This window comes from Corvus hawaiiensis, chromosome 1 (genome assembly GCF_020740725.1).
Source record: "Corvus hawaiiensis isolate bCorHaw1 chromosome 1, bCorHaw1.pri.cur, whole genome shotgun sequence".
Taxonomy (NCBI): Eukaryota; Metazoa; Chordata; class Aves; order Passeriformes; family Corvidae; genus Corvus; species Corvus hawaiiensis.
The window spans coordinates 83,453,537-83,477,281 of NC_063213.1; the positions used below are offsets into that span (position 1 = coordinate 83,453,537).

General features: G+C 44.6%; 2 protein-coding genes across 4 annotated transcripts; one reads left to right on the forward strand and one right to left on the reverse strand.

Moving 5' to 3' along the window:
• Positions 1-5,363: 5,363 nt before the first annotated feature.
• Positions 5,364-13,326, forward strand: SNRNP48 (small nuclear ribonucleoprotein U11/U12 subunit 48). Of its 3 annotated transcripts, none has more exons than XM_048311927.1 (9): positions 5,381-5,450; positions 5,524-5,637; positions 5,725-5,785; positions 6,529-6,603; positions 9,020-9,208; positions 10,133-10,254; positions 10,688-10,803; positions 11,971-12,141; positions 13,042-13,326. In XM_048311927.1, the coding sequence occupies exons 1-9, from the start codon at positions 5,412-5,414 to the stop codon at positions 13,079-13,081; spliced, it is 927 nt and encodes a 308-aa protein (XP_048167884.1). In that variant the 5' UTR covers positions 5,381-5,411; the 3' UTR covers positions 13,082-13,326. The 3 variants fall into 3 exon arrangements, with proteins under 3 accessions (XP_048167904.1, XP_048167884.1, XP_048167894.1); XM_048311937.1 differs by having other exon boundaries at positions 11,977-12,141; XM_048311947.1 differs by lacking the exons at positions 11,971-12,141; positions 13,042-13,326 and having other exon boundaries at positions 5,364-5,450; positions 10,688-11,849.
• Positions 11,933-23,236, reverse strand: ROPN1L (rhophilin associated tail protein 1 like). Its single transcript, XM_048311957.1, has 7 exons — positions 23,161-23,236; positions 22,220-22,249; positions 20,703-20,852; positions 18,760-18,883; positions 18,427-18,588; positions 15,857-16,032; positions 11,933-14,999 (listed from the first exon to the last, which is right to left on the reverse strand). The coding sequence occupies exons 3-7, from the start codon at positions 20,831-20,833 to the stop codon at positions 14,936-14,938; spliced, it is 657 nt and encodes a 218-aa protein (XP_048167914.1). The 5' UTR covers positions 20,834-20,852; positions 22,220-22,249; positions 23,161-23,236; the 3' UTR covers positions 11,933-14,935.
• Positions 23,237-23,745: the final 509 nt, after the last annotated feature.

The window sequence follows — 23,745 nt, forward strand, 5'->3', positions numbered from 1 at the left end:
CATGCAGGCTTCAAAACATGTGTTGAGTGTGCAAGAGGGCATTGGATTTTACTTCTGGCTGTTTATCAGTGAACTCCCAGCTCCATCAAGTGATAACACAGTGCTTCATCTTTAATGATGAGGATCATACCAGCCTGATTAAACTCATCTAAATCTGATGAATCCATGAGAGATCATAGAGAGATACAGAGAGAAGAATCAATAAGGCACTAACAGATGCTAGAGTTGCTGCCTGTAAATCAATTTGGAATTGTCCGGTGCACTGCAGTTCATAAAATACACCACAGGCTGTAATTGTGGACTGGACTAAGTTACAAAGGAAGAAACATCCAGGATCCAAGGACTTGCAGCAGGCTTTAAGTGGTACAGAGCTGAAGGAATGCAGCAGCTGCACAACCCCAGCAGAGAAAGCAGTGAGGTCTGAGCATTCTCTGAGTTCTCTGGTTGCCATCAGCACCTGCACTGCTCCACACTGGCACTTCAGGATGTCAGGAAAATTAATCCACAAACACCAGAGGTTTATGTCCAAAAAGGAGACAGAGGAGTCCTGTTACTTTATTCGAATAAATGGAGAGGCCATGGGGCATTTCCCCTGGGGTCTCTCAAACTTTTGGAGGGCGCAGCCTCCTTTTTATCCTAATTTCCTGGCCACATTTCCCTCTCTCTTTCCCCATTGGCTCGAGGTACTCGAGAGGTACAGACTTTCCGGAATGCCTAATACCTAAGGTTCCCTTCTAATGTATAACCCCCCCTTTATTTTTAGTTCTTACTGAATTTTATGGTTTTTCCACTGTTTCTTTCATCTCTCAATATCCAATTTCATTTATCAGCAGACCTACAGTTTGTTTGTAGAGACAAATCTCTTCCCATTCATCAGTCAGTGGAACCCTTGTCATTGTTTCTTTTATCTCTCAGTGCTAATTTCATCAACCAGCAGGCCCAGAGCTTGTTTGTAAAGACAAGTTTCTCATTCCTTTCAAGAATGAGCTGGGAAATTAGAACTTGGACAGGAAAAGATGAAAATTAAACTCTAGTCAGTGGTTTGGTGAAAGGAATTTTGAAAAATATGCCTATGGCATAAAGGATGCTTCTATAAATTGATTCATATGTGCTAGAGAAACTCACCTCATGTCCCTGTAAATAACAAAGCTGGTTCAGTTGAGTTGAGGCTACAGATTTTGAATGTGGCATCTTAGCTGAAGTCTAAGGTAGAAGAGAGTAATAGCAACAATGACCAAAAAAAGTTAAATTTAAGTGTCTGTGTGCTTCATCTTCACAAAATCTTTCTCTAGTTCAGTTGCTTTTGCAGAGTGACACCCATGCTATCAGCCTGGATATCTCAACACCTTCCCTGGAGAAAAAGAGGTTGACATGTGGGCTCCAGGGGCAAGGGAGAAGGGATGGCATCACTACAAAGGCAAACTGCCAGAGCTGCTCTGAGATGAGTACAGTCAATCTTAGCACCCAGGTGCTGGGACCCCCCACCTCCCCGTTCAACATTCCCGGCTCCTGCAGTCCAAGGGGTGAGTTACTGAAGCAGCTGCAGTTGAAACTGCCCGAGGGATCTGCATGGCAGATGTTATGGGGAAAGTCATTCCCTGCTGCAGGACAGACTGTGGTCTACCAGCTGCTGGCTGCTTACTCCTTACCCTTTGCAAAGATGCAGAGATCTTGGCTGTAACTTTGCCAGACATGTCGGGTGGAACCAGCAAAAATCTATCACAGCTGCAGGTCAAAAGCTGTCTTTTCTATCTGCCAGGCCTGCGTGGGCTGTCTGGGGCCATAAACCAGGCTGCTTCCATTGTGGCTTTTGGGTAGTCCCAAGAAGTTTCTATTCATCCTACAGCTTGCTTTGCCTTGCTCCCTGGCCCTTTTCCCATCCAGAAATGTGCATGCTGAATGTGGTAGGGATTGAGAAAACTATTACAAAGCTTATTTTATTTCTCTTTACCCAAAGCATGTTTTAAAAAATTAATAAATTGAGCTTTCACATTTTTTCCCTTGTTTCCAGGGGGAACTGTGAACACAATAAAACTGTAAGTAGTGCTTTGAATCTAAGGAAGAGAAGGAATGCTAAATATGAAAAATGTCTTTCTTTCATGTTAGAGTAAAATTCATTTTGTTCAAGGAGTCAATATAATTCTAAATAAATATTTGGCTGCAGAAAATCTACAAGGTTTTGTTATTAGTGGAGGAAAAAACCAACACAAGCCATGGGATACTCCTCCCTGTGGTCAGCTGTGTGGGGAAGGGGTTTGTCACTCGGGATGAGCCTCCCACTCCTGTTGCACACCCATTAGGAAGGTTTGGACCTTAAAAGCAGTGCGATTTCAGCATGGTTTCAACCTGGCACTCTTGGGGGTACCAGGTGGCTTTGTTGGTTTGGGATTACTCAGTCTAGGTTAAGCTTTGTGCCCCAGGGTGTGGTCTTAAGCTAGGTGCTCTTGATGTGCCAACAGCTGGGGTATCTAGTGATATAAATGCCATCTGAAGGAAGACACAAGGTGATACATTTAAGGAGTTCTCCAGAAGCACTGTATGGTCTTTATGTTGGCTTAATATATACACCAATTCCCTGTTGTACCTTCTGCTTGTCCCACAGTTTAGGACTGTTCTGCTGCACTGTGGGGCTGATTTCCACAGAGACTTTCTCCAAACATCAACATTGTCCAGAAAGAGCATCTACAAAAGCACCACACTTCTGGCATACTCAGAATTGCAGCTCTGCAAAGGCGCCAGACCATACTCATACCCTGTTCCAGGATGCTGCAGCCAGGCAGCATTCTTGCCTGGGGAAATGCAGCTGTGGAGCTTCCTCTCTCCTTCTCAGAAGGGACCATGAGACTGAATGTGTTAAATATACATTATTAATCACATTGTTTGATTACAAAGTCACAACGCTGTTGGGCAGCAGCAGCACAGTGCTGGGTTCAGGAGAAGAGGATGTGCCACAGACTGCACACAACAGCTGAGAAAGAGTTTTAGCTGAAAGACTGTGATGATCTCACGCTTTACTTGATGGGAAGCCAACGTAAGTGTGATTTTGCCTGGAAGGAAAAGTGGTGCTATGAACTTTTGTAAGCTGTTGATCTTTGTCTCCCATCCAGTCAGTTTGCTGCTGGAAAGACTGTAGCCACATGATTGTTTCATGATAACAGGAACTGGGGTTTTTTTAAAGGAAAAGGAACCCCTAAGTTAATTTTGAATCATTCAAAATGTTGCTGTTTAGCAGAACAAAACGTCTATCCTGATTCTTATCAGTTTAACTTATAAGTAAACAAAATCAAATTTTTGTTTAGTCTAAAAAAAATCTGCTTGGATACTTTATTGAACTTGACTTTCATAACTTTGAAGAAATGGTATTTTCCAGTGGAGATGGTCGACCAGTTTTGCAGAGCTGTTCTTAGTACTCTTTTGATAAAGTGTGCTAATGTTAGTGAGTGTACTTCTGTACAACATAGATGAAAATGCAAGGGCAGCTGGGAAGTCTTCACAAGTATTCTGTATCATGTGATGTCAAAGATCCCCAGGCAAACGTAGCTAGAGACAGTAGATCTCTCAAAGGGCTAAAATCCCAGCTGAGTCTCAAATTCACTGTGCAGGAAAGGGCTGTAATCTGCTGAAGAAAAGCAGACGTATGAAAGTCATTCTGGCAGCTGCATCTGTCATGCTGCCTCTCCCCCACCCTGCCTTGATAGACCCACTCTTCCTTCCAGCCTTTGCTTTTCACATAGACGACAGAAATAGGCAAGCAGAAATGTCAATCATGTGAAATTTATCCCTTAAGATAGTCCTTCTTTCCTCATCCTGCCTTACAGTCTGATTGAGCCCTATTGCTCCCTCAGCCCCTCGGGGAAATGCTCTCAGAATTAAGGCCAAGTACTGGGCAGGATCCCTGGGGTATCCCTGTGCAGCCACGCAGCCCCCCCACAGCCCGACAACACCCCGGTTCTCCACAAGGGGACAAACCCATCCTGGTTCTGCACTGCCTATCGTGGTCCTTAGGGATCCTCTCACGGATCCTGCGGCAGGAGCCTGCTGGAGGCGCTGCTGCCGTCTCGCACCGCATTCCTCGTGTTGCAAGAGGGAAACGGGCCTCACGGCCTCGATGGCGACGGCGGTGGCTGATGCTCCTCCTGCCCCGCTACGATCAGGAGTATCGCTCTGGGGGCTCTGGGCGCGCAGGCAGGCACGCCCTGCGCTCAGGAGAGCGACCCGTGCGAGGCTGGCGAGCAGTTCGGAGCGGTGTGTGGCGAGGCTGGCGAGCAGTTCGGGACGGTGTGTGGCGAGGCTGGCGAGCAGTTCGGGACGGTGTGTGGCGAGGCTGGCGAGCAGGTCAGAGCGGTGCGTGGCGAGGCTGGCGAGCAGTTCGGAGCGGTGTGTGGCGAGGCTGGCGAGCAGTTCGGAACGGTGCGTGGCGAGGCTGGCGAGCAGTTCAGAGCGGTGTGTGGCGAGGCTGGCGAGCAGGTCGGAACGGTGTGTGGCGAGGCTGGCGAGCAGGTCGGAGCGGTGTGTGGCGAGGCTGGCGAGCAGGTCGGAACGGTGCGTGGCGAGGCTGGCGAGCAGGTCGGAGCGGTGTGTGGCGAGGCTGGCGAGCAGGTCAGAGCGGTGTGTGGCGAGGCTGGCGAGCAGTTCGGAACGGTGTGTGGCGAGGCTGGCGAGCAGGTCAGAGCGGTGCGTGGCGAGGGCAGACCACGGCCCCTCCGCGCACGGCGCGCCCGTCGCGGGCCGGGCTGTTCCTGCGACCTCCCGCCGGCAGGCGGCGCCCGCGCCCCTCAGGCACCGGGGCATTCCCGGGCTTTGTTCCCGTTTGCGCCAGGTAGTGAGCGGGGGCTGACCCGCACAAGGCTGCCTCACCGAGCATCGAAACTTCACGCTGTTTACACATTTCAACAAGCAAGGGCATCAGCATTCATTGCCTGCAAATTACGTAACTTCTGTATTAATTACTACTCAACCCCCATTTGCTGGCTGTGTCTGTCGCTTCTCATGTTAATCAGTCCGCAGGCGCGGTCCTTCCCTCCATCTGAGCCTGGAGTCTGTTCCGAGTAGGTGGCCAGTGAGTCGGTGGTCGCGATCGCCCACTGCCGGAATTACCATTCCCTAGTTACTGCTCAGCCCCGCTGACTTTCGCTCCTGGCGGCTCTCGTCCAGAGAGCCCATCCAATTTGGGATTGTCTTCCCTATTCCTTAAAAGACTAACCAAGCATCCGATGCTCACAATGCAACTGCTTAATCACAACTGTCCGGGCACCGGCTACTCATTTTAAAGAATAAAAGGCAAAGCTTGACTCGCACCCCTCCGCCCGCGGGGCGGGGCTCGGTGTCCGCCCCCTCCGAGGCGGGAGCGCCCTCAGCGAACGCGGCGCCGGCCCCGCCCCGGCGCGGTCACGGGGCCTCTCGGCGCAGCGATGGCGGCGCCCAGCGCCGTGTGGCTCGGCGGGGGCTCGGTGAGGCGGCGGGGGCTGCGCGGGGCAGGGCGGCGGGGTTGGCGGGGCGAGGCTGACCCGTGTCCCCTCGCAGGTAGAGTGGGTGCCGTGCCCCTACGACGTCCATCACCGCGTCCCCCGTGCGTCGCTGGAGAGGCACGCGGCGTCCTGCCGGCTCCGCAAGATGGGATACTCCGCTGAGGAGGAGGTGGGAGCCCGGCTCGGGAAGCGGGACACGGGGCCGGCGCTGCTGCTCGGCGGCCCCGGGCCTTGACCGAGCCCTTTGGTCCCGCAGGCCGAGATGTACGACTCCAGCTTTTTCTACGAAAACCTGAAGGTTCCCTCCGTCGCCATGGGTGAGCGGCAGCGGGGACTCCGCCTGACGGGGAGGGACACACCGCTGGGGCTGAGGAGAGACCCTGGGGAGGTGCCGAGGATGAGGGGCTGAGAGGACATCCCTGGGGGGCAGAGATGTGGGTCTGAGGAGTCCGGGTCCTCACGGTAGCACAACCCCACTACCTCGTCAGCTGCAAACTCCCCAAGGCTTCCTGAAAACCCTGAGTGTTTCAATCAGTAAGTTAGATTTCTCAAATTGTAATTTGCAATTTGCCTTAATTTACCGTTTTTATGCTTCTATCACTGTATAATTCTACTCTGTAGGTCACTTTTATATTTTCATCTTAAAATCCAAGGAGGATGTTTTTTCCTCTTAGGAAACTTAGGAACTCCTCTTAGGAGTTTCTTCCTATGTTCTCAGTCCCCACTCTATTAAAATGCATGCTTAGAAGGGGAAAACTGTCCATAGAATCTGGCGATAAAGCAATGGTACAGAGAGCAATACACATACATTTCTTTTTCCATATCCTTGTAATCCAGAAATAGATAATATTTTTCTTAATTTTCTCCCCTCATTTCAAATATGGAATAGATGAAAATTACATTTTTAGTTCAAATGTCCCCTTGTACATGAATGAAACTACGATGTTCTGTACCATACCGTAAGTCTCATAATAGAGGTTGGGGGATAAATGCTAACCCAATCAAGTACCTGAGAACTTGATGTAAAAGTTAATGATTTTATTTTCTTCTCTGCCTGCAGATAAAGATCTACAGTTTCATATTGTTAAGCAGGCTAGAGCTCAAAGTGTGAAGGAAGGTACAGGCTACAGTGAAGGTAAGGAGCAAGCAAATACCGAGGTGACTTCGCCAGCCTCCAGTGGAGAACTGCTCTTGTCTCCCTCCTTGCTGCTTCCTTCATTCCACTGAGAACTCCTGTGAGGAATTTCACTTCATTTATTTTTAATATTCCTTCCCCTGCATATTTTGGAGCATGATTACTTTATATACTTGGGGCAACTAGATGAGAGACTTTGAGTCTGTTGTGTTCATACCTCTATTATCTTCAGGACTGAAAAAACCAAACAACATGCATATTACTATGTGGGACTGTTTCAGGACTGATCTAAGAAGTTGTATAAGAACTATGCTGGCACATCTGCAAACGTGATGTTGTCCTTTGTCACTGCTCCAAGCACAGTAATTCCTTTACGTTTCATTTTTCGGTGGGTTTTGTGACCAGCCACGGGACGAGCCTAGGACAGAGGCCTTGAGGGTTCAGACTTAGACAAAGTAGAAAAATAGGGCTCCCCATGGAATCTGTAGAGCTTTGGTGTATGATTGAGAAATTACTGCAACACCTGAAAGATACAGCATTTGTTCTCTGTAGACTTTGGTTTCTTAAATACATATGGGCAGAAGGGAAGGTGACACTGAAACGTTTCTGATAGTGAAATACAGCAGCACTCACACAGTTTTTCACGTTGTCTTTGTTTCTCTGGCATAGCAAATAGAGGCTTAAAGGACAGTTGCTTGGGAAGGACATTTCCTGGGATGAGCACTGTGTTTTGAGCACATCAGGTGCACTCCCTCCGAAGGGAAGTGGGAACTCATTAATTTGACACAAGCACATCCAAGTAGAGTAGCAACAGATAAACGCTTTGTGGAGTGGTTCATTGCAAAGGTGCACCAGTGAGCCACTAGATGCCAGTGTTCATTGCCCAGATTTCCCTGCAAGCTTGCCTTTCTCTGAAGATAACATTAAAACTGGATTGGTGGTTTTCATTGTGGCAACTTGGCCTATTGTGAGATTTACTGACTTGTTTGTTCAATTTAAGGTCTTTGGCAACAGAAACAAATGAAAAATAATTTTTTATTGTAAATTTCCTTTTGACTCACTGTATCAAAGGAAGTGATTTTCTTTCTTTGTTTTCTTTCTTTTTTTTTTCAATTCTAACCATATATAGAATATTAGCCTAGCTACATTGTAGAACAGAAAAATTGGTCTTAATCACAAGTTGTGTAATTGTTGTAAATCACAAGCATGTAATTATCAGTGCGTTTTTATGGACTTCTGTGACCCTGTAAGAACAGTGCATTTTAAAAACAGAATTCTAGTTTTTGTGTTTAAATCCATTTGTTCATATTAGAACAGTTCTGGTTTAGGTTCCAAGTGCAGTAGTGATGAAATCTTGTATTTTAGGTTTGTTGGTAGACTTACTGCGGTTCCTCTTCTCCTTCTTTGTGTCTTTAGTGAAAGTAGGATGTGAAAGATTGCCCAGCTTCTGTTAAGAGCTGCATAATCTGGAGAAGCTCTAGGTTTGCTGTTGTGAAGGACGTTGCTTACACCCTTCTTACGTGTTGGCTTTTCTGTCCACCTGGAGATGTGTGGGATTGTGTTGGGGGAAGCAGGATTATGGAGGTTGGGTCAATGTTTGCTGGAAAACTGAGTGGTTTTGACTAAAATGCTTTTTTGCAGGCAATGTCCTAGAATATTGCATCCTGTATCTTTAGGAAAGTCACTTTACTGCAGTTGCAATGGACTGAGAATGGATTTATTTGTTTGGAGGCATATGTGTTTTAACTGGGGAATGAGAAAAACAAGTACCAGGCTGATGGGTCAGGGAAAGAGGAGTGTGCAGGCAATATGTTTGTTTCCATAACTTTAAGTAAGTTATCTGAACTGATCTGGAGCACTTTGAAAGTGCCTTTGTAGTCCTTTTAGCTATAAATTCCTCTGGCAGTCTATTACAAAAGCTCTGCAGAGAAGGTGACAGTGTGAGTGAGACTGATTTACACAGTGCTCAGTTATCTAGTCTCCTAGAAGCTTTCATTCTTGTTGGCAGAACACGTATTTTGCAGCTAGTACTTTACTCAACATTTTAGGAGTAAGATAAACCCACAAGTTAGAGCTGCAGCCTCTCTTGATTCACCTTCTAAGTCAAGAGCTGAAACTCATGGGAAATTACAGAGTGTCATTTTGATCTAATCTAGTACGATTCCTTAATGGCATATGAAAACCTGTATCTGTGTAAGCAATCAAGAGGGGTTATACAGCCTGCATGGGGCTTGGGAGGGATCTTTGAGCAGTTTTTATCTTTTCTAATTAAGAAAGTTGAAACTTCTTACAGATACATAGGGGAAGGATGAAAACAGTATGGGAGTTTACTGCATTGTTTGTTTGTTGACCTTCTTGGTATTTTCCTGCATAATGATGCTACTTTACAAGTAACAGCTCTCTGTCCAACCTCCAGGATCTTACTCATTACTGCCCATAGAAGTTCCTCAAAACCATAAGCGTTTCATCTGTGACCTGACTCAAGCTGACCGCCTTGCTCTTTACGATTACGTTGTTGAGGAAACAAAGAAACAGAGGTCTAGATCCCAGATAACGGAAAATGACAGTGATCTCTTTGTGGATTTAGCAGCAAAAATCACTCAAGGTTTGAAGAATGATCTATTGTTGAATTTATGGCTCAGAACTTTCAGTTTGTCCAGTTATATGAGTTTTGTTGAAAGCCGAACAGAATTGGTTATGGTTTTTTTGTTTTGGGGTTTTTTTGGTTTTTTTTTTTTTTTTGGTTTTTTTTTGCGGAAAGCATACGGTTAAGAGCCACAGCAAAGACCTGGCATCACAGAATGCTAGTTTGATGTCCTTCATGATGTTTTCTTTCTGGGAAAGCCTCATTGCTCTGCTTCTGGCACATGTATTGTGTGCATCTCAGTGGATGGATCTTCTGTCTTTGCTGCAGCTGACTTCAGGTTGCTGAATGCTGCCAACTTGCTGTGCAGTTCTTTGCTGTAAGAGATGATGAGATTCAAGATTGCTTAAGAGTAAAAGCTGAACAGGAGAGGTTGGCAGTCATCCAGGTGGAGCTCCTGAGCAACATACTTTGGTGTTGGTCTGGGGCCTTTGTAACTGTACCAAGTGCAGCAAAAGCATCTGAGTCACCCTGCAGGCCCTGCTGTGCCTAGGAGGTGAGACAGTGCTTGGCATCTACACAGGTAGATTTTTTACAGAATCTGGCTTTCCCATTCTGTGTCTTACTATAATACTGGCTTTGAAAACATGATGCATATTTAGAAGGCGTTTGACCAAATCACAAGCCCATATATTGGTTTGGATCGCAGTTTGGAGATTGAGATCACGTAACAGCATTTTCTTGGTGGCTTTTTAGTTGTGTGTAAACAGCCAGCAAGAAGGCTGGAGAGGAAGCTTCAGATAAATTCACCACAGTTAGTAAATACAGGAGGAACTTGAGAAAGAACACAACGTATTTAATGTTCCTGAATGTATGAGGCCTGCATACCTGCAGGTGCTAATGTCCTGCTCATGACCATTTGTTTTACTCCCAATTTTTTGCTAGATGATAGTCAGAAAGGTCCAAAGTCCCATCTTGAAATTCTGGCTGAAATGCGAGATTACAAAAGGCGGCGGCAGTCATACAGAGCTAAGAATGTTCATATAACGAAGAAGTCCTACACTGAGGTGAGATTGGAAAAGGAGGGCTTTTTTGAACAAAAGTGCTTATTATGTATCTGCATAAACAATTATATACTCTTTCAAAGACAAAGAATATGTGTCTTTTCCCTGCTTCTTGTACCCTGCTTCATTATTGTTGCAAACTATAGAGGAATGTTTTTGGTTTGTTGCAGCAAGTTACAAATAATGAGCATTGCTAACTGCTGAGTTTTGAATATGAAAATGCCAGCAAGATATAACTCACTATCATAAAATGGTGCTATTTAAATTTAGGCTAAAACATGTTTCTGCAAATAAGACTTCCCATTCAAACATCTGATGTACAGGGTTTGGGGGAGATTTTTGTGGGGTTTGGGTTTTTTGAGATGTTCACAGTTTGTCTAGTGCTAGTTCAGGCCCTACCATGACATGTTTGTTTTTAACATATTTTAATCTCCAGGTGATTCGGGATGTGATTGGTGTGCATTTGGAAGAGCTCAGCAATCAGTGGCAGGAGGAGAACAGGTTGGATAATGCAGAGATATGTGAAGGAGGGAAGTCGAAATCTTCAGGAAGGTATGCCACAGCTGACAGATTCTTCGGGCATGGAGCAGATTGTAATTCTACCTTACCACTTTCTTCTAACAGCACATACCAGCCTTATCTGAATCATATGCATGTTTTATTTTATACTCGTTCTATTAAGTCTTGCTTGAGAAGCTCTGCCTGCATGAAGGATGGGGAAAAATTATTAAGTATCTTTCTTTCAGAGGTAAGTAGGCTAGTTGCAAGTGATTCAGCTGAACAGGTAGTTTCTGGTGGATCTGGGTGATGAATAGTGCTTCCTCTGTGCCCAAATGTGTGCATATGTTGTAGCTGGCTACAGAGGGACACTTGGAAATACAAGTACACAATTTCTTACCCTTCCCTACCACATGACATGTGTTAGCTATATTAAACCTCAGAGTAAAGGTTTCCATAACATAATAAATATGGGGAGGCTTTACAGTTCTTACCCCTGCAAATGCTGCTGTGCTAATTGGGAGTGTGTTTTAGCTGTACTTATTTCTGCTGTGTCAAGCAACACCGCGCACCCTTCCAAACATTTGTCACTGAAGTAAGTGTGGAGTCATGACCTAGTGATAGCCTATTTGTGCCTCTTCAGCAGGCCTTTGAGAGGAGAATGTTTTTGAAACAAACTACAGAGTGGCACTCTGTGCCCAGAATTAAAATGAAGATGAATGGGTGGCAGAGCACTGGAACAGGGAGGTCGTGGAGTCTGCCTCACTGGAGACATTCAAAAGCCACATGGACACGTTCTGGTGTAACCTGCTTTAGGTGACCCTGCCTTGGCAAGGGGAGTGGAGTAGATGATCTGCAGAGGTCCCTTCCAGCCCTAACAATTCTGTGATTCTGAGATCAGGACTTGGGTTCTCCACTGTAGGCTGCAACTTAAGACAGGTGGTTGAAGAGTTAAAGATTTAAAGCAAAAGAGAATGAACCCCTTATACTGCAGAGGTGTTAAGACTGAGGAGCTGTGTTTATAGGAAATAATTGGATTGAATAGCGTGCTGAGATATGCACCTGTAAGAGCATGGTCTTCAGGCCTCTTTTGGTAGGTACTGTATTTCTTAGAGAGGCTTAATAAAAGGTATGTCTTACATCATTAGTAGGTCATTATATTACAAAACTGGTATGCAAACAGTGACTGTGAAACTATTTTTATTGATTAAAATCACTAAGTTTCAGAAGGGAAGACAGGCGGTCGGCTTCAGTGGATTCCCGGCAGTCTGGGGGAAGCAGTAAGGATACGGAATGCACAAGACACAGGAGAGACACCAGCAGGAGTCCAAGTAAACGAAGAAGGAGTCGTGAGAGAGGCAAAGACAGAGACTCTCGGAGAAAAAGAGAGAGGTGAGCAGACATAGTGACAGCTGACTCCAGCTTCTGAATCAGTCTGTGAGAATTTAGTGCAGAGATTGAGAATATCTAGTCCAACTAAAAAGCTAGGCTAACCTCACGTGCAGTATGACAAGCCAGTGGTGTGAGGCTATTAATACTAAACAAAACATGCTGTGAGGTCATAAACTGTGATCCAGACTTCAGAATTTACTCTCACATCTGAAAGCTGGCACTTTCTGCAGCATGCTGCAGGACTGCAACAGTAGTGTAACAGGCTATTTATTTTGCTCCTTGATCAACATGGTTAAATGGACAGTTCCTCATCCACAGCTAAGTGCCTGTTATGTTTCATGCTGATTTCTGCTCTAGTTTGCTCTAGACCTTAATAAATAGGATTTTTTGTTTCACTAATACGCATACACTAGCCTTTCTGTATTAGATGCTTCAAAACAATGCTGTCACTCTTCAGTACTAAATACAATTTAGCAAAAGAAAACAAATCTAGGCCACACCTTCTAATACCATCAACATCTGCAGGACCACAGGTGTGTGGGACCTGTGTTTGAGCAGAGATGAAGACTGCTGTGCAGAAGAAATGCTGTCTTGTCCCTCATGTGTTTGGGTAAATGCATTACATAACTGCGTGGATGGCAGTGATGGCTTGTCTCGAAGCTGGCTTCATTACACTGTGATGCCATTCATCCTAAACTAATTGCCACTCTGACACTGCTTGACAAGGCTTTGATTAAAGCAGCATGGAAAATAAATGTCCAAAAGCAGTTTACTTTCTTTCCTTAGAGGAGGACATGACTACATTTAATGAGAGCTTTCCATTTTCCAAGTTGCTTTTTCTCTTCAGACTCTGTCACTCCGAGACTAACAGCCCAGACAATGTTTATGCTTTTGTTTCAGGGATGAAGACAAGTATCACAACCATAAAAGAAGAAAGTAGAAACAAGAATCTGATGTTTTTTTTTTTTTATCAGCTGTTCAAAATATAACTTGCACAAGAACTATAGTTACTGCTGTTTTGCGCGAGACAGTAAAGGTGTGCACATAATATTGGTGTTGCATCACACCTGTGCTGCTCGGAGACAAAAAAGTTTCAATGATTGTCAGGATGGAAGCAGTAGATTTCAGAAAATGTGTAAATCTGTAACATTTATACATCTGTTAATAAATTGTATTGATCTCTCATGTGTTTGAGTTTAGTCTGACAAGGCTGAAGAATAAAATCTATGAGAGGTTGTATTTATTGGCCTTCCTGCCCCCTAGTGGACAACGAACAGAGCTAATCCCTGGAGTCCAGAGGAGTTACGAACAGCGGAGGCATGAAGAGTGCTCCTCCTCCTACCTAACACTGTCACCTCTAGGTGACATTGCCTAATTACAGCACGTACCAGAGGGCAGATTTCAGAATTCTCCAACAGGCTAAAACATCTTCAACTGCAGCTGCTGTTAAATGGACAGTAACACAAAAGTTAGTGTTCCCGAGCTAATGCTCAAAGAAAGTTCGGCTCAATATCATCTGGCAAAGGTGATGAGAATGTAGGTCTCCACAGAAGCTAGGGGGGAGGCACCAAGGACACTTGGGCTATTGCTGAGTACCATATTCAAACACCAGGTGCATTTCCTTCCAGCAATAACTAGGACGACTTCCCGTCCTGTGGACTATCATACAAATATTTGTGATAGAGGTTGATAAAACAGACTTAAAACATGCAGGTACATATTAAGGACGTGCAGTTCTGTTAATTCCTCACACAGTCTACTTCAGCAAGATCAGTCATCAGCAACCAAGCTTCTTGCCTCAACAAAGTAAGCAACTATAAAAGAATAAGCTTGCAGATCCATCTTTCCTAAATACTTCTGTTTGATCAATGTGCCAGGAGAGGGCACTCTATGTTGCTCCTGGTTGTGGCCTTTTCAGTCAAAGGGAATCTTTCCAGTTTTACTGTAGCCACTAGTATCCTCTTTCATACCTTAGTTGTTTCTGCAATTAAGTGTGATTGTCTGTCACTAAATACTTGGTCTAGTTCTGGTGGATTTATGCTTCTATACCTGCTACAGCAGTCCAACCAAACAACTCTGTGTCAGGGATTCCTCACCTACGTGACAAATGCAGTAGCTTTTCCTGTCAGAAAACAAGACATGTTTTAAAACATCTTTATTAGACAAGTTTATACAAAAATGAAAAAAAGTTTTAAGTTCTGAAAGGGCTCTAATTAGAGGGAAAACAACATGGAACCATTGCAGCCCTTGCATTGGTTTTGTTTACCAGCTCAGCCACAGGATTCTCATTAAGTTCTTTCAGTAGGGCTTGGTAAAACGCTTTGTTTAAATAGAGGATGTCCAGGCAGACAAAGGAGTCTAAGGACCAGCTGTATTTGTGCCAGAGTCAAAATGATGTCAGTGCTACCAGAAACATAATGAGAAATGCTCCAGTTACAGCTGCCCAGTCTTAACTGAATTCCATGTTTTACTTAACAATCACTTACAGAGTGTAGGTAGAAAGCTCGGTAGCAAAACAACTTTTGCTCAATATAAGCAGAAAAGTGAAGGGGTCACACCCTAGGGGTGGCCATCAGTATTTGAGACGCAGGAGAACAGTATAACCATGTCTTCAGTTGACATCCCCTGAAGGGCTATCTCAAGAGTAGGACAAAGAAAAGGAAGTGCCAGAGAAGAGGATCATGTTGTTCTGAAATGTGCAAATTATGGTACTTTGAACACAAATTATGTTCTTGAACTTACTTATTCCTTCATTTTTTTTCCCTTCCCACCTCATGCTGGAGAGTAGGGTTGATCAATAAAATATGAAGGAGTATGGCAGGAAGTGTCTGATGAGCACCATGCCAGAGTGTTGGTCCCTGGAAAGGAATAAACCAAATTTCTTAAAATGACACTTTCACATGGTAAATCCTAGTGTGTTGGACAAGGTACAATTTAGGGCTATATGAATTGCAAGCAAAAGGGGTGTGATTAAAAAGTGCTTCTTACTAAAAATTGTCAGTCTGATAACTAATGATGAAACAGTTCATTTGTATGCTCTTGTTAGTATGGAGTTCACATGGCAGTGTTTTTTGGGGGGAGGTGGGGGCCACAGTGGCGCCTTGTGTGAGTTTCAGAGAGCTGGCCCAGCAGTGATGGTGGTAGCACCTCTGGGGTCGTCAGCCCACCATGCACAGAAAGAACAGTTGCAGAGAGATGTAGGAAGAGTTTAGTGTCTGTATGCAAACGTGCTACGCAGGCAGCACTCGGAGGACAAGCCTGTTACAGATCTTCTTGAATTGGTTAAAGTGCGTTTCAGGTGATCTATGTGTGACCACAGATACAATGAGAGAACTCCCAGTCTCTCTCTCTGGTTTATGATCTATGCTAATTCAAAGGAACAGCCCAGAAGCTGCTGCTGGTTCCAGAGCCAGTAATATGCAGATGTTACACACCTGTATACAATAGCTTCCTACAGGGAAAATTCTACCACCAGATAGAGACTTCAGTATTTCAGAGGAAGATGGATAAATAACAGTTTATCTTTTAACAGTGCAAACAGTGAAGTTGACAAAAAATAACTATGCATACTTTTGATACAATCTCAGTCAATCCTTACTCCTGTCATCATGCCTATGCCCAAAATGAAGATGGAGTATTCACCTGAAATTAAAGGCTCATGAAGAACCCAGAGGCAATTGATACATTAAAATTCCTTGCACAGATTTTTACTTACGCTTGTTCTTTAATTCCTTGAAGGAATGCTTTAGTTTCTGTCTCTGATATCTCCCCATCAATACCAGCCAAATATGAATAAAGGAATGAGAACGTTTCGAAGGGAATTCGAGCTGCTCCGCCTTCTGGGTCTCTTGTTAGGATTTCGCAGGCCTGTTTCATTGAACTCAGTAAGGACTGCAGGGGGTTCCAGCAAGAAATGAAAGGAAAAGTATCAGAGCCATGAACATCCTTTGCATACCATGACCAAATCCACACTGTAAGCCATTACAAGTGAGGGTAAATGAGATGAAGGTGTTACCATCGCTGCCTAGCTTTAAACCCCAAATTTACTCTCTAGTGCAGGTCCAAGGATGGAAACAATAATGAAGTTCTAGTAGAGACAGGAGAAAAAATACCAGAATCTTGTGATGGTTAAAGATGGCATAGGGTAATCTGAGCTCTGTCTCCAGTAGGGCCAAATTTCTGTGTTCTGCTACTGTAAAAGCTCAACATCACTGTATCTAGTAAGAGATGTTTGTGTGTGTGTGTGTGTGTATATTAATGGTTCTAAATGAATTCTCAGCAGCAGTTAAGACAGACAAATCTGCAACCCTCAGAAAATGAATACAGGTTTCATGATTTTATATAATTTTTAGATTATATTTTAGCTGATATTTACTGTTTCCCCTATCTCTTTGCAAGTTCCATTTTAATAGATAGTAGAAAAAGCACTGAGGCAAAAAGTATTTAAAGAATATTTCAGTTTAGTCAAAGGCCAATAACATCTGAGTTACCTTTAAAAAACATGCCTCAAATTATTAGTTCCAAATCTACTTTGAAAAAATCCTTTATTTAATATGGTGTTGACAATCCAGTGCCCTATGCATGCTGAGCTATATGGAGAAAAGTGGAAAAATTCAGCATTGAGTTTCGTTCAGTCAAAGACTGGTTGGATGCCATTAAAGAAACAAACAAAACCACACACACAATATAAAAGCACAAACCAAACCCACACAGGCTTTCTTTAACCTAAGTCTTAATATTTTTCACTGCAACTTTTTCAAGATTTCCTCTTAAAATTTCATTAGCAAGCAAGCAATGTCTGTGTAAAAAGACAGCATTTCCTAAAGTAGAATAGCAATACTTAAAATAAATACAGTATCTGTTTAAGATCTAGAACACAGGCCAGAGAAGTGTCATCTTAAAATCCTTTAACAGTTTTACTTAATGTATCTCCTCCCCTGGGAGGCTTCTCAGGGAAAAGAGAGGCAGCTGACTCTGTGATGGCCAACTCTACATTTTGCATTTGGCTGTCCCTCTATTGCCCTTTCTGGTCCTGCCACTCCAAGCTGCCATGGTCTCTCTCTCACAACACAGTGAAGTTATTCATATCCATTTTGCCACTTTTGACAGACAATTTAACAGGCTACCTGTGTGGTCATTTCTCCAAGGCTTTTGTAAAAACGCATCAGTGCTGTACAAAAAAGATACTCTTAAGAAGTTCATACTTGACTACTCTTCTATCTCAGCTGTGACCCTGTTTGACTGGGAACACAATTTACAGCTGCAGGAAGTGAATGTAAACTTCTTGTGTATGTCTTTCTCTCTGGTTTAGGAAACTGAAGTTTAGGTTTCATTATGTAGTACTGAAATCAAACCATTCACTTACTATCCAAAAGGATGGTGAGGTGGTGAAATTTAGTCTGTCTAGCTCCATCAGAATGATGTTCCTGTGACTCCGTTTTTGATTTTGGTTTGTTTGGGGATTTTTTGGGGGGGAGAGAGGAGTTGTTGTTTTTTAGATAAGTAATGTTGCTGTCACTATTTTTAAATGAAGAAAAGAGCCTAAACTACAAGATCATTTTGGGAGGGAGACTGTAATCAAGAAATACACATTTGAAATAAAGATAGATAGATAGATAGATAGATAGACAGACAGACATACAGATATACACACACAATTGCATTGCCAGGCCAGATGAACATTCAGGGTTTCCAGATATTGCAACATTCACAAAATATTATGTCACATATATTTTCTTTTTAGTACCTCTTCTTCCCTACTGTAGAAATCATTAAAAGTATTATACTTTGTAAGAACATCAGCTTAATGCATTTTATAATCTTTCATTCTGTTGAAATGCTCTGCTGGATTTTATTACTGACATTAAAAGAATTAAGTGTAGCTTTAGTAACATTAAGTGCTGCTGTGAAAATTTAATTTGCTACACAATCAATTAAAAATTGGTTCTTTAATTTCTCCCTCCAGTTCTCCATGGACATTTACACTGATGCCATCAACATCACTCCTCTATCATCCTCTCTCACACAGTATGACCTCCCTGCAGACATGCTTGCTCTTCTACTGCCACTCCAGTAAACTGAGGACTTAGCCATCCTTCTGGTTAAGTTCCCCAGACCAAAATCTGATGGGCAACAGAAGTAAACATGCAAGCCACTTTTCCAGCTGCTGCAAAAGCAATCACCATACCCCAAATCCATCTGCATTCATTGTTCTATGGTTTATCTTTTATATGATCCTAGACAACAACTTGTGTTTGGATACAAGGGCTCCTGCTGTGAACGTACCCCACCAAGCACGCTGCACCCAAGTGCCAGAATCTTCATCCATTCCACCTCCTCGCCAAAACTGTCCAGCTGCAGGATAGCTTCCAGCTGCTCCTCTGGCAAGCCCAAATGCTTCCATTTTTCCCTCAGGTCTGCAATGGTCACCATGCCTTTGGAAGAAAGCTTTGAACGAAATCATGGTACCACAATAAGAATTCAAAAAACCAGAATGAATTTAAGAACACAGTGTCTCCCCAAAATACTTCAACTACTTGACAGTCTCTCTCCCCAACCATCTCCACCACATCAGCATTCCTCCATAGCATTGTGCATTTGATAAAGAACAGCTTGTACCTGTTTGTGCAAGACCTTAAGGAGTCCTGGGGTCAAACCAGCATCTGTTTTCTCTGTTGCTAAAGGCATTTCCATCCTCTCCTTCACAGGAAGGGGTTCACCTTTAGACAAGGCTGAAAAATACCTAAGTGAAAGGGAAGAGCAACAAACCTCAATGCCTATGGCCATTACAAACTGCACAGAAGTAAATGCTCTTACAGTTCAGTGTAAGAATCTGCAGGCTCCCCCACAGGAGCAGCAGCACCTGGCAAGCTGCCTTCATGCACAGCTCCCATCTTCCTGTGCCCAGAAACCACAATCTTTTGACTGTACATGTTCCTTTTCATGACACTCTAGTAATTCTTAAGGCCTTTAACTTATTTTTTGCATGATATACTCAGCTCTTTTGACTGATGAACCTGAGGGCTTACCTGTTTAACATTCCCCTCACGCACTACCCAAAATGTACATCTGCCTATTCACGTTGCAACTCTCTCATCAGCATTTCTGCTCTTTCTGTCCACTCCAAAACAAAATCTAAGAGTAGAGCATAAAGGACACTAGATACACATCCTTTTAATTATGAGGCTGCCACAACCTTAAGAGCTGCCTCTGCCTTAACTGGCCAGCAATCTGAATTGTGCAAGGAAAACTTCAGTTTTCATTCAGCTGCATCTAATTTAAAAGTTTCTCCACTTGTCCTGTCTCATCCGCCCTGGTCACCCATGTCCATGTCCAGGCTATCCCATGCTGTGCAAATACCTGCTAAAATACACAGCAGGCAGCACTCCAGAACTGAATTAGTGCGACTGTATAGAAACAGATGCACGGTATGCATGTACATATAACACCCGGCCTATTTGCCAGATCCATTTCCCCATCTGATTATTCACAGGGACAAACGCTACAACACCGGCAGCACACGTGAAGCCACCACCCGGCTCTGCTCTGCACGGCTCCCAGGTACAGATGTTGCTCTGCTCAGGTACACCGGAGCATGTTCCAGAACGGGGGTGTGCAATCAGCAGCAGCCGCCCACCATCAGCGGGGCTCCTCCCGCCGAGCTGGTGCGGTGCTTAGGCGAGGTCGGGGGCTGGCCAGTGGCGTGGCCTTTGCAGCCCCGGCTCTCGCCAGTCCCAGCAGGCACCAGCCACAGAGATATGCCACACCATTTTAAGGTGGTCCTGCCGGCTTTCCCCAACACTGCAGCTATAACAATTCAGCTTCAGATTCTTTTCTTTTTAGCAGACAAGCCAGACTGCAGCCTGGCTTTGTTAACAGCCTCCCCTCCCTCATGTACACAGTACAGACGTTTTCCAATCCTCCCAGCTGAGAACATCTCATAGGTACCTTTCAAGAGCTTGCCCACGCAAACCATAGGACAGGAAAAAATTACAGTGAGCAGTTGAGGTAAAAGAAAACAAAATAGATGCTAAAGAAGAAACATTTAAACATCTAAATCAACTTTATAGTGGGAGATTTATTACGTGGATTATCACTTCAAAGGTGCAATTTTTCAGGCACTTTCCCCAGAAAGAAAGAAGGGGAACCTAACCAAGCTTAAGAATTAGAAAGCTAATGTATATTTTTTCCTTTAAATTTCAAGAATTAAATCTCACATGAGAGAAGAAAAACCAAACCAAACCAAAAGGAAAAAGGGTTGGTCTTTCAGATAGAAAAACTAGTAACAAAAAGCAAATTAAGATGCATTTTTCTGTATGGAAATCCAGCTATTTCAGAATAAGCCAGTAAGCCAGCCCTAAACCTCAAGGAAACAGAAAATAAATAAAATACCACGCTGTTTTTAAAAGGCTTACATGCTGCATTAATACACAGAAGTGTGCGTGCAATGGACATGCTGATTTAACAATCAAAGCCAGGGCCACTACATAATAAAGAGAGGCAGTGAGGTTTTGAGGGTCCCTATGTATAGCTCTCTGTTGTTAGGTGAACATCATACTTACGCAGCTGCCCACTGCAAAACATCATAAGGCTGAGTCCTAATAGCAGCTTTAGTAAATTGCTTCAGAATATCAGGTAGCTCCGGGGGGATTTTGATCTGCTGAGCACAAAACATGGTTTCTGGAAGAGGCATGGTGTCCAGTCACAAGGACCTGAAAGAAATAAAACAGCAGTTCACAGATGCAGGATGTGAATGAAAAACTGTGTGTGCACATGGGAGTGAACAGTGCCTGTCCCCAAATTCCCTCCTGTCCTACTTGATAGGGGCTCCTGGAGAGCTGACAGACTTGGAAGGGTAAACAGACAAGCCCCACGTGGCTCTAAAAAACTTTAACTTGGCGGCAACACCAAGTAAAACACTGGAGCTTGGGCACCAATGACAGCTCCGGGTGAGGAGAACTACTACTTTAACAGGTATCTTCAGATAGCTTTAAACTGATTTTTCTCCTCAAATCTGTAAAACAGGCAGTCCAGACAAGTCACACCACACATGCCAACATGAAAGGTATCTACATTGACAAGTCCCTACTGCATGCCAAGGAAAATCTTGGCATTCTTGTACAGATGCCAGAGTATGCAGATGACCAAGTTTCTACTGTGCTTATGTATTCAAAAATGCTGTAGCAAAAAGTTAGTAATTTTTGCTCCTGACAGATTTTACATCAAACAATTACAGTGATGAACAAAATATTCATGTGATGCCTTTTCCTGGTCTTAAAATCAAGAGTCAAACACGGTTAGAAGGGGAAAAGGGATTTTACCTTGGTATTTATTTTAAGGATCCTTAGGTGCACTACGTCCAGGTCGAATACACTGAAATGCACACCCCTCAAAAGATCTGGTATAACATTACAGGTCTTACTAATTGGCATATCTATCAAAGATTCCCCAATGAGAGGCTTAAGTGAGCCCCCCTCCCCAAGGAACCTTCCCCTGGATGGTTCTATCTTAGTTTACAGAATGTGTTCTGGAGAGACCTTGGGGTCTGGGGCACACTGATCCCTAGCTACGAAGCTTCTAAAATGTTTAGTCTCTTAGCTTGACAAACAAGTCCAAGAATGTAGGCAAAAAGCACTGAGAATACAGAAGTTGTAAAAAAGGTATAACAGGGGTATAAAAGAAAAGGCAAACAATCATCATGGCATCACATGTGTGCTGCAAGCACACACTGCACTTTGCTCATACAGCTTTACAGGTGTGTTTGACTCATTCAGGATGTAACTCATTTGTTGCAAGGAGTCCTGTTCCCCAGGATCCAAAAGATGGGACAGAGACAGGCTATTGTATGGTCCTTCTCCCATCATAGCAATAGGGCACATTTAGTGGGAAATGAGTACTCTCCTCATCGTTTCCAGGACAAATATGGCATGCTTAAGCTGATTTAGCAACAAGAACTGAAAACCCATTAGTTATTTGCAGAAAGGAGGAGCAGTGAAAGCAACAGCATCAAGAAAGAAAGAAATCAATGTAACAGAATCCTCTATCCCTTTAGACTTTTTAAAGCTAAAAATAAGAGTACCTGGCAGGTGGCTTTCTCATCTGGATTCTCCTGTAGTGGAAAAGAAAAAATTAAAAGTCAGTGATAGAGCAATGGAACTGCTGTGACTCAAGGCTCCTTTGAGGATCAAACCGTACTTAGAACTTTATTTACGGAGAAATGCAGACAGGGTACAGCATCTTCATCACTGCAACACAGCCAATTTGCATCAGGAATAGACTTCAAAGTGTGCATTTAATTACCACATTGGTCATGCGCTCTCAGTAATGATTCAAAAATACAGCTCTAGCCAAGGAACTGAAGCCAAAGGCAAACAAGCTGAGGATTTCAGGACAACAGAAAAACTTTGAGGAAGGAATACAGGTGTGTGTGCATGTACCCTTGGTTGGCAGAGACCCCTTGGTCTTACCCCCTGCACAACCTATGAGAAGAGTGCAAAAGATCCATGTGAAGGTGGCTTTTGAGTATCTCCAAGGATGGAGACTCCACACTCCCCTTGGGAATCTGTGCCAGTGCTTGGTCACTCTCACAGGGAAAAAGGATTTCTTGATGTTGAGAAGGAGCCTCCTGTACATATACACACACCTAATGAGCAAAGAAAAGCACAGCCAGGGCAGGCAGCCTCTGCACCCCTTCACCCCTTCGTTACTCTCGCTAGAGACAAAGACCAGCTGATCACTTTCACTTCATGTTAGCTCTTATTTTCTGTTTTCTTCCTTTCACGCACCCTAAACCAGCCCCAGGTGTTCATGAAACAAGGCTAAGGCCAACACGCAGGCGGCCCAGCCGCGGGTGCCCGCAGCCCACCCGCCCCGGGCTGTGGGGAGGCAGCGCCGGCGCTCACCGGCGCGGCCCCTCGCAGGCCGGAGGGAGCCCAAGGGCCGCCCCACGGCCCCAGCCCCCCGGACACCGCCGCGGGGGCCGCCCCGGGGCGCGGGGAAGGCCCGGGCACGACGCCTCACCTGCCACGCTCCGCGACCCGCTGCCCCGGCAACGCGGAGAACCGGGCCGGGCCGGGCCGGGGCGGGGCGGGGCGGGGCGGGCGGCCCGGGCGCTGGGCGGGGGAAGGCGGGCGCCGGCGGGGCGGAGAAGCTTGATGGCGGCGTGGTTTAAAGCGCAAGAGCCGCACCTGTCTTGTGCAAACTTCCGAAAAGACCCAAACCGTGGATGAGGAGATTGAGTCTACCAATTAGCAAATTCACGGACGGCAGCAAGGTGGGTCGGAATGGGCTGGAGGGTACAGCAGCTGAACATGAGCCAGCAGTGGGCCCAGGTGGCCAAAAACGCCAATGGCATCCTGGCCTGTATCAGCAATACTGTGGCAAGCAGGATAAGAGAAGCGATTATTCCCCTGTATGCGGTCCTGGTATGTATGCACCTCGAATTCTGTGTCCCCCTCAATTCAGGAAGGACACTGAGGTCCTGGAGGGTGTCCAGAGAAGGGTGACGAAGCTGGTGAAGGGCCTGGAGCACCAGTCCTATGAGGAATAGCTGGGGAAGCTGAGGTTGTTTAGCCTGGAGAAGAGTCTCAGGGGTGACCTTATCAC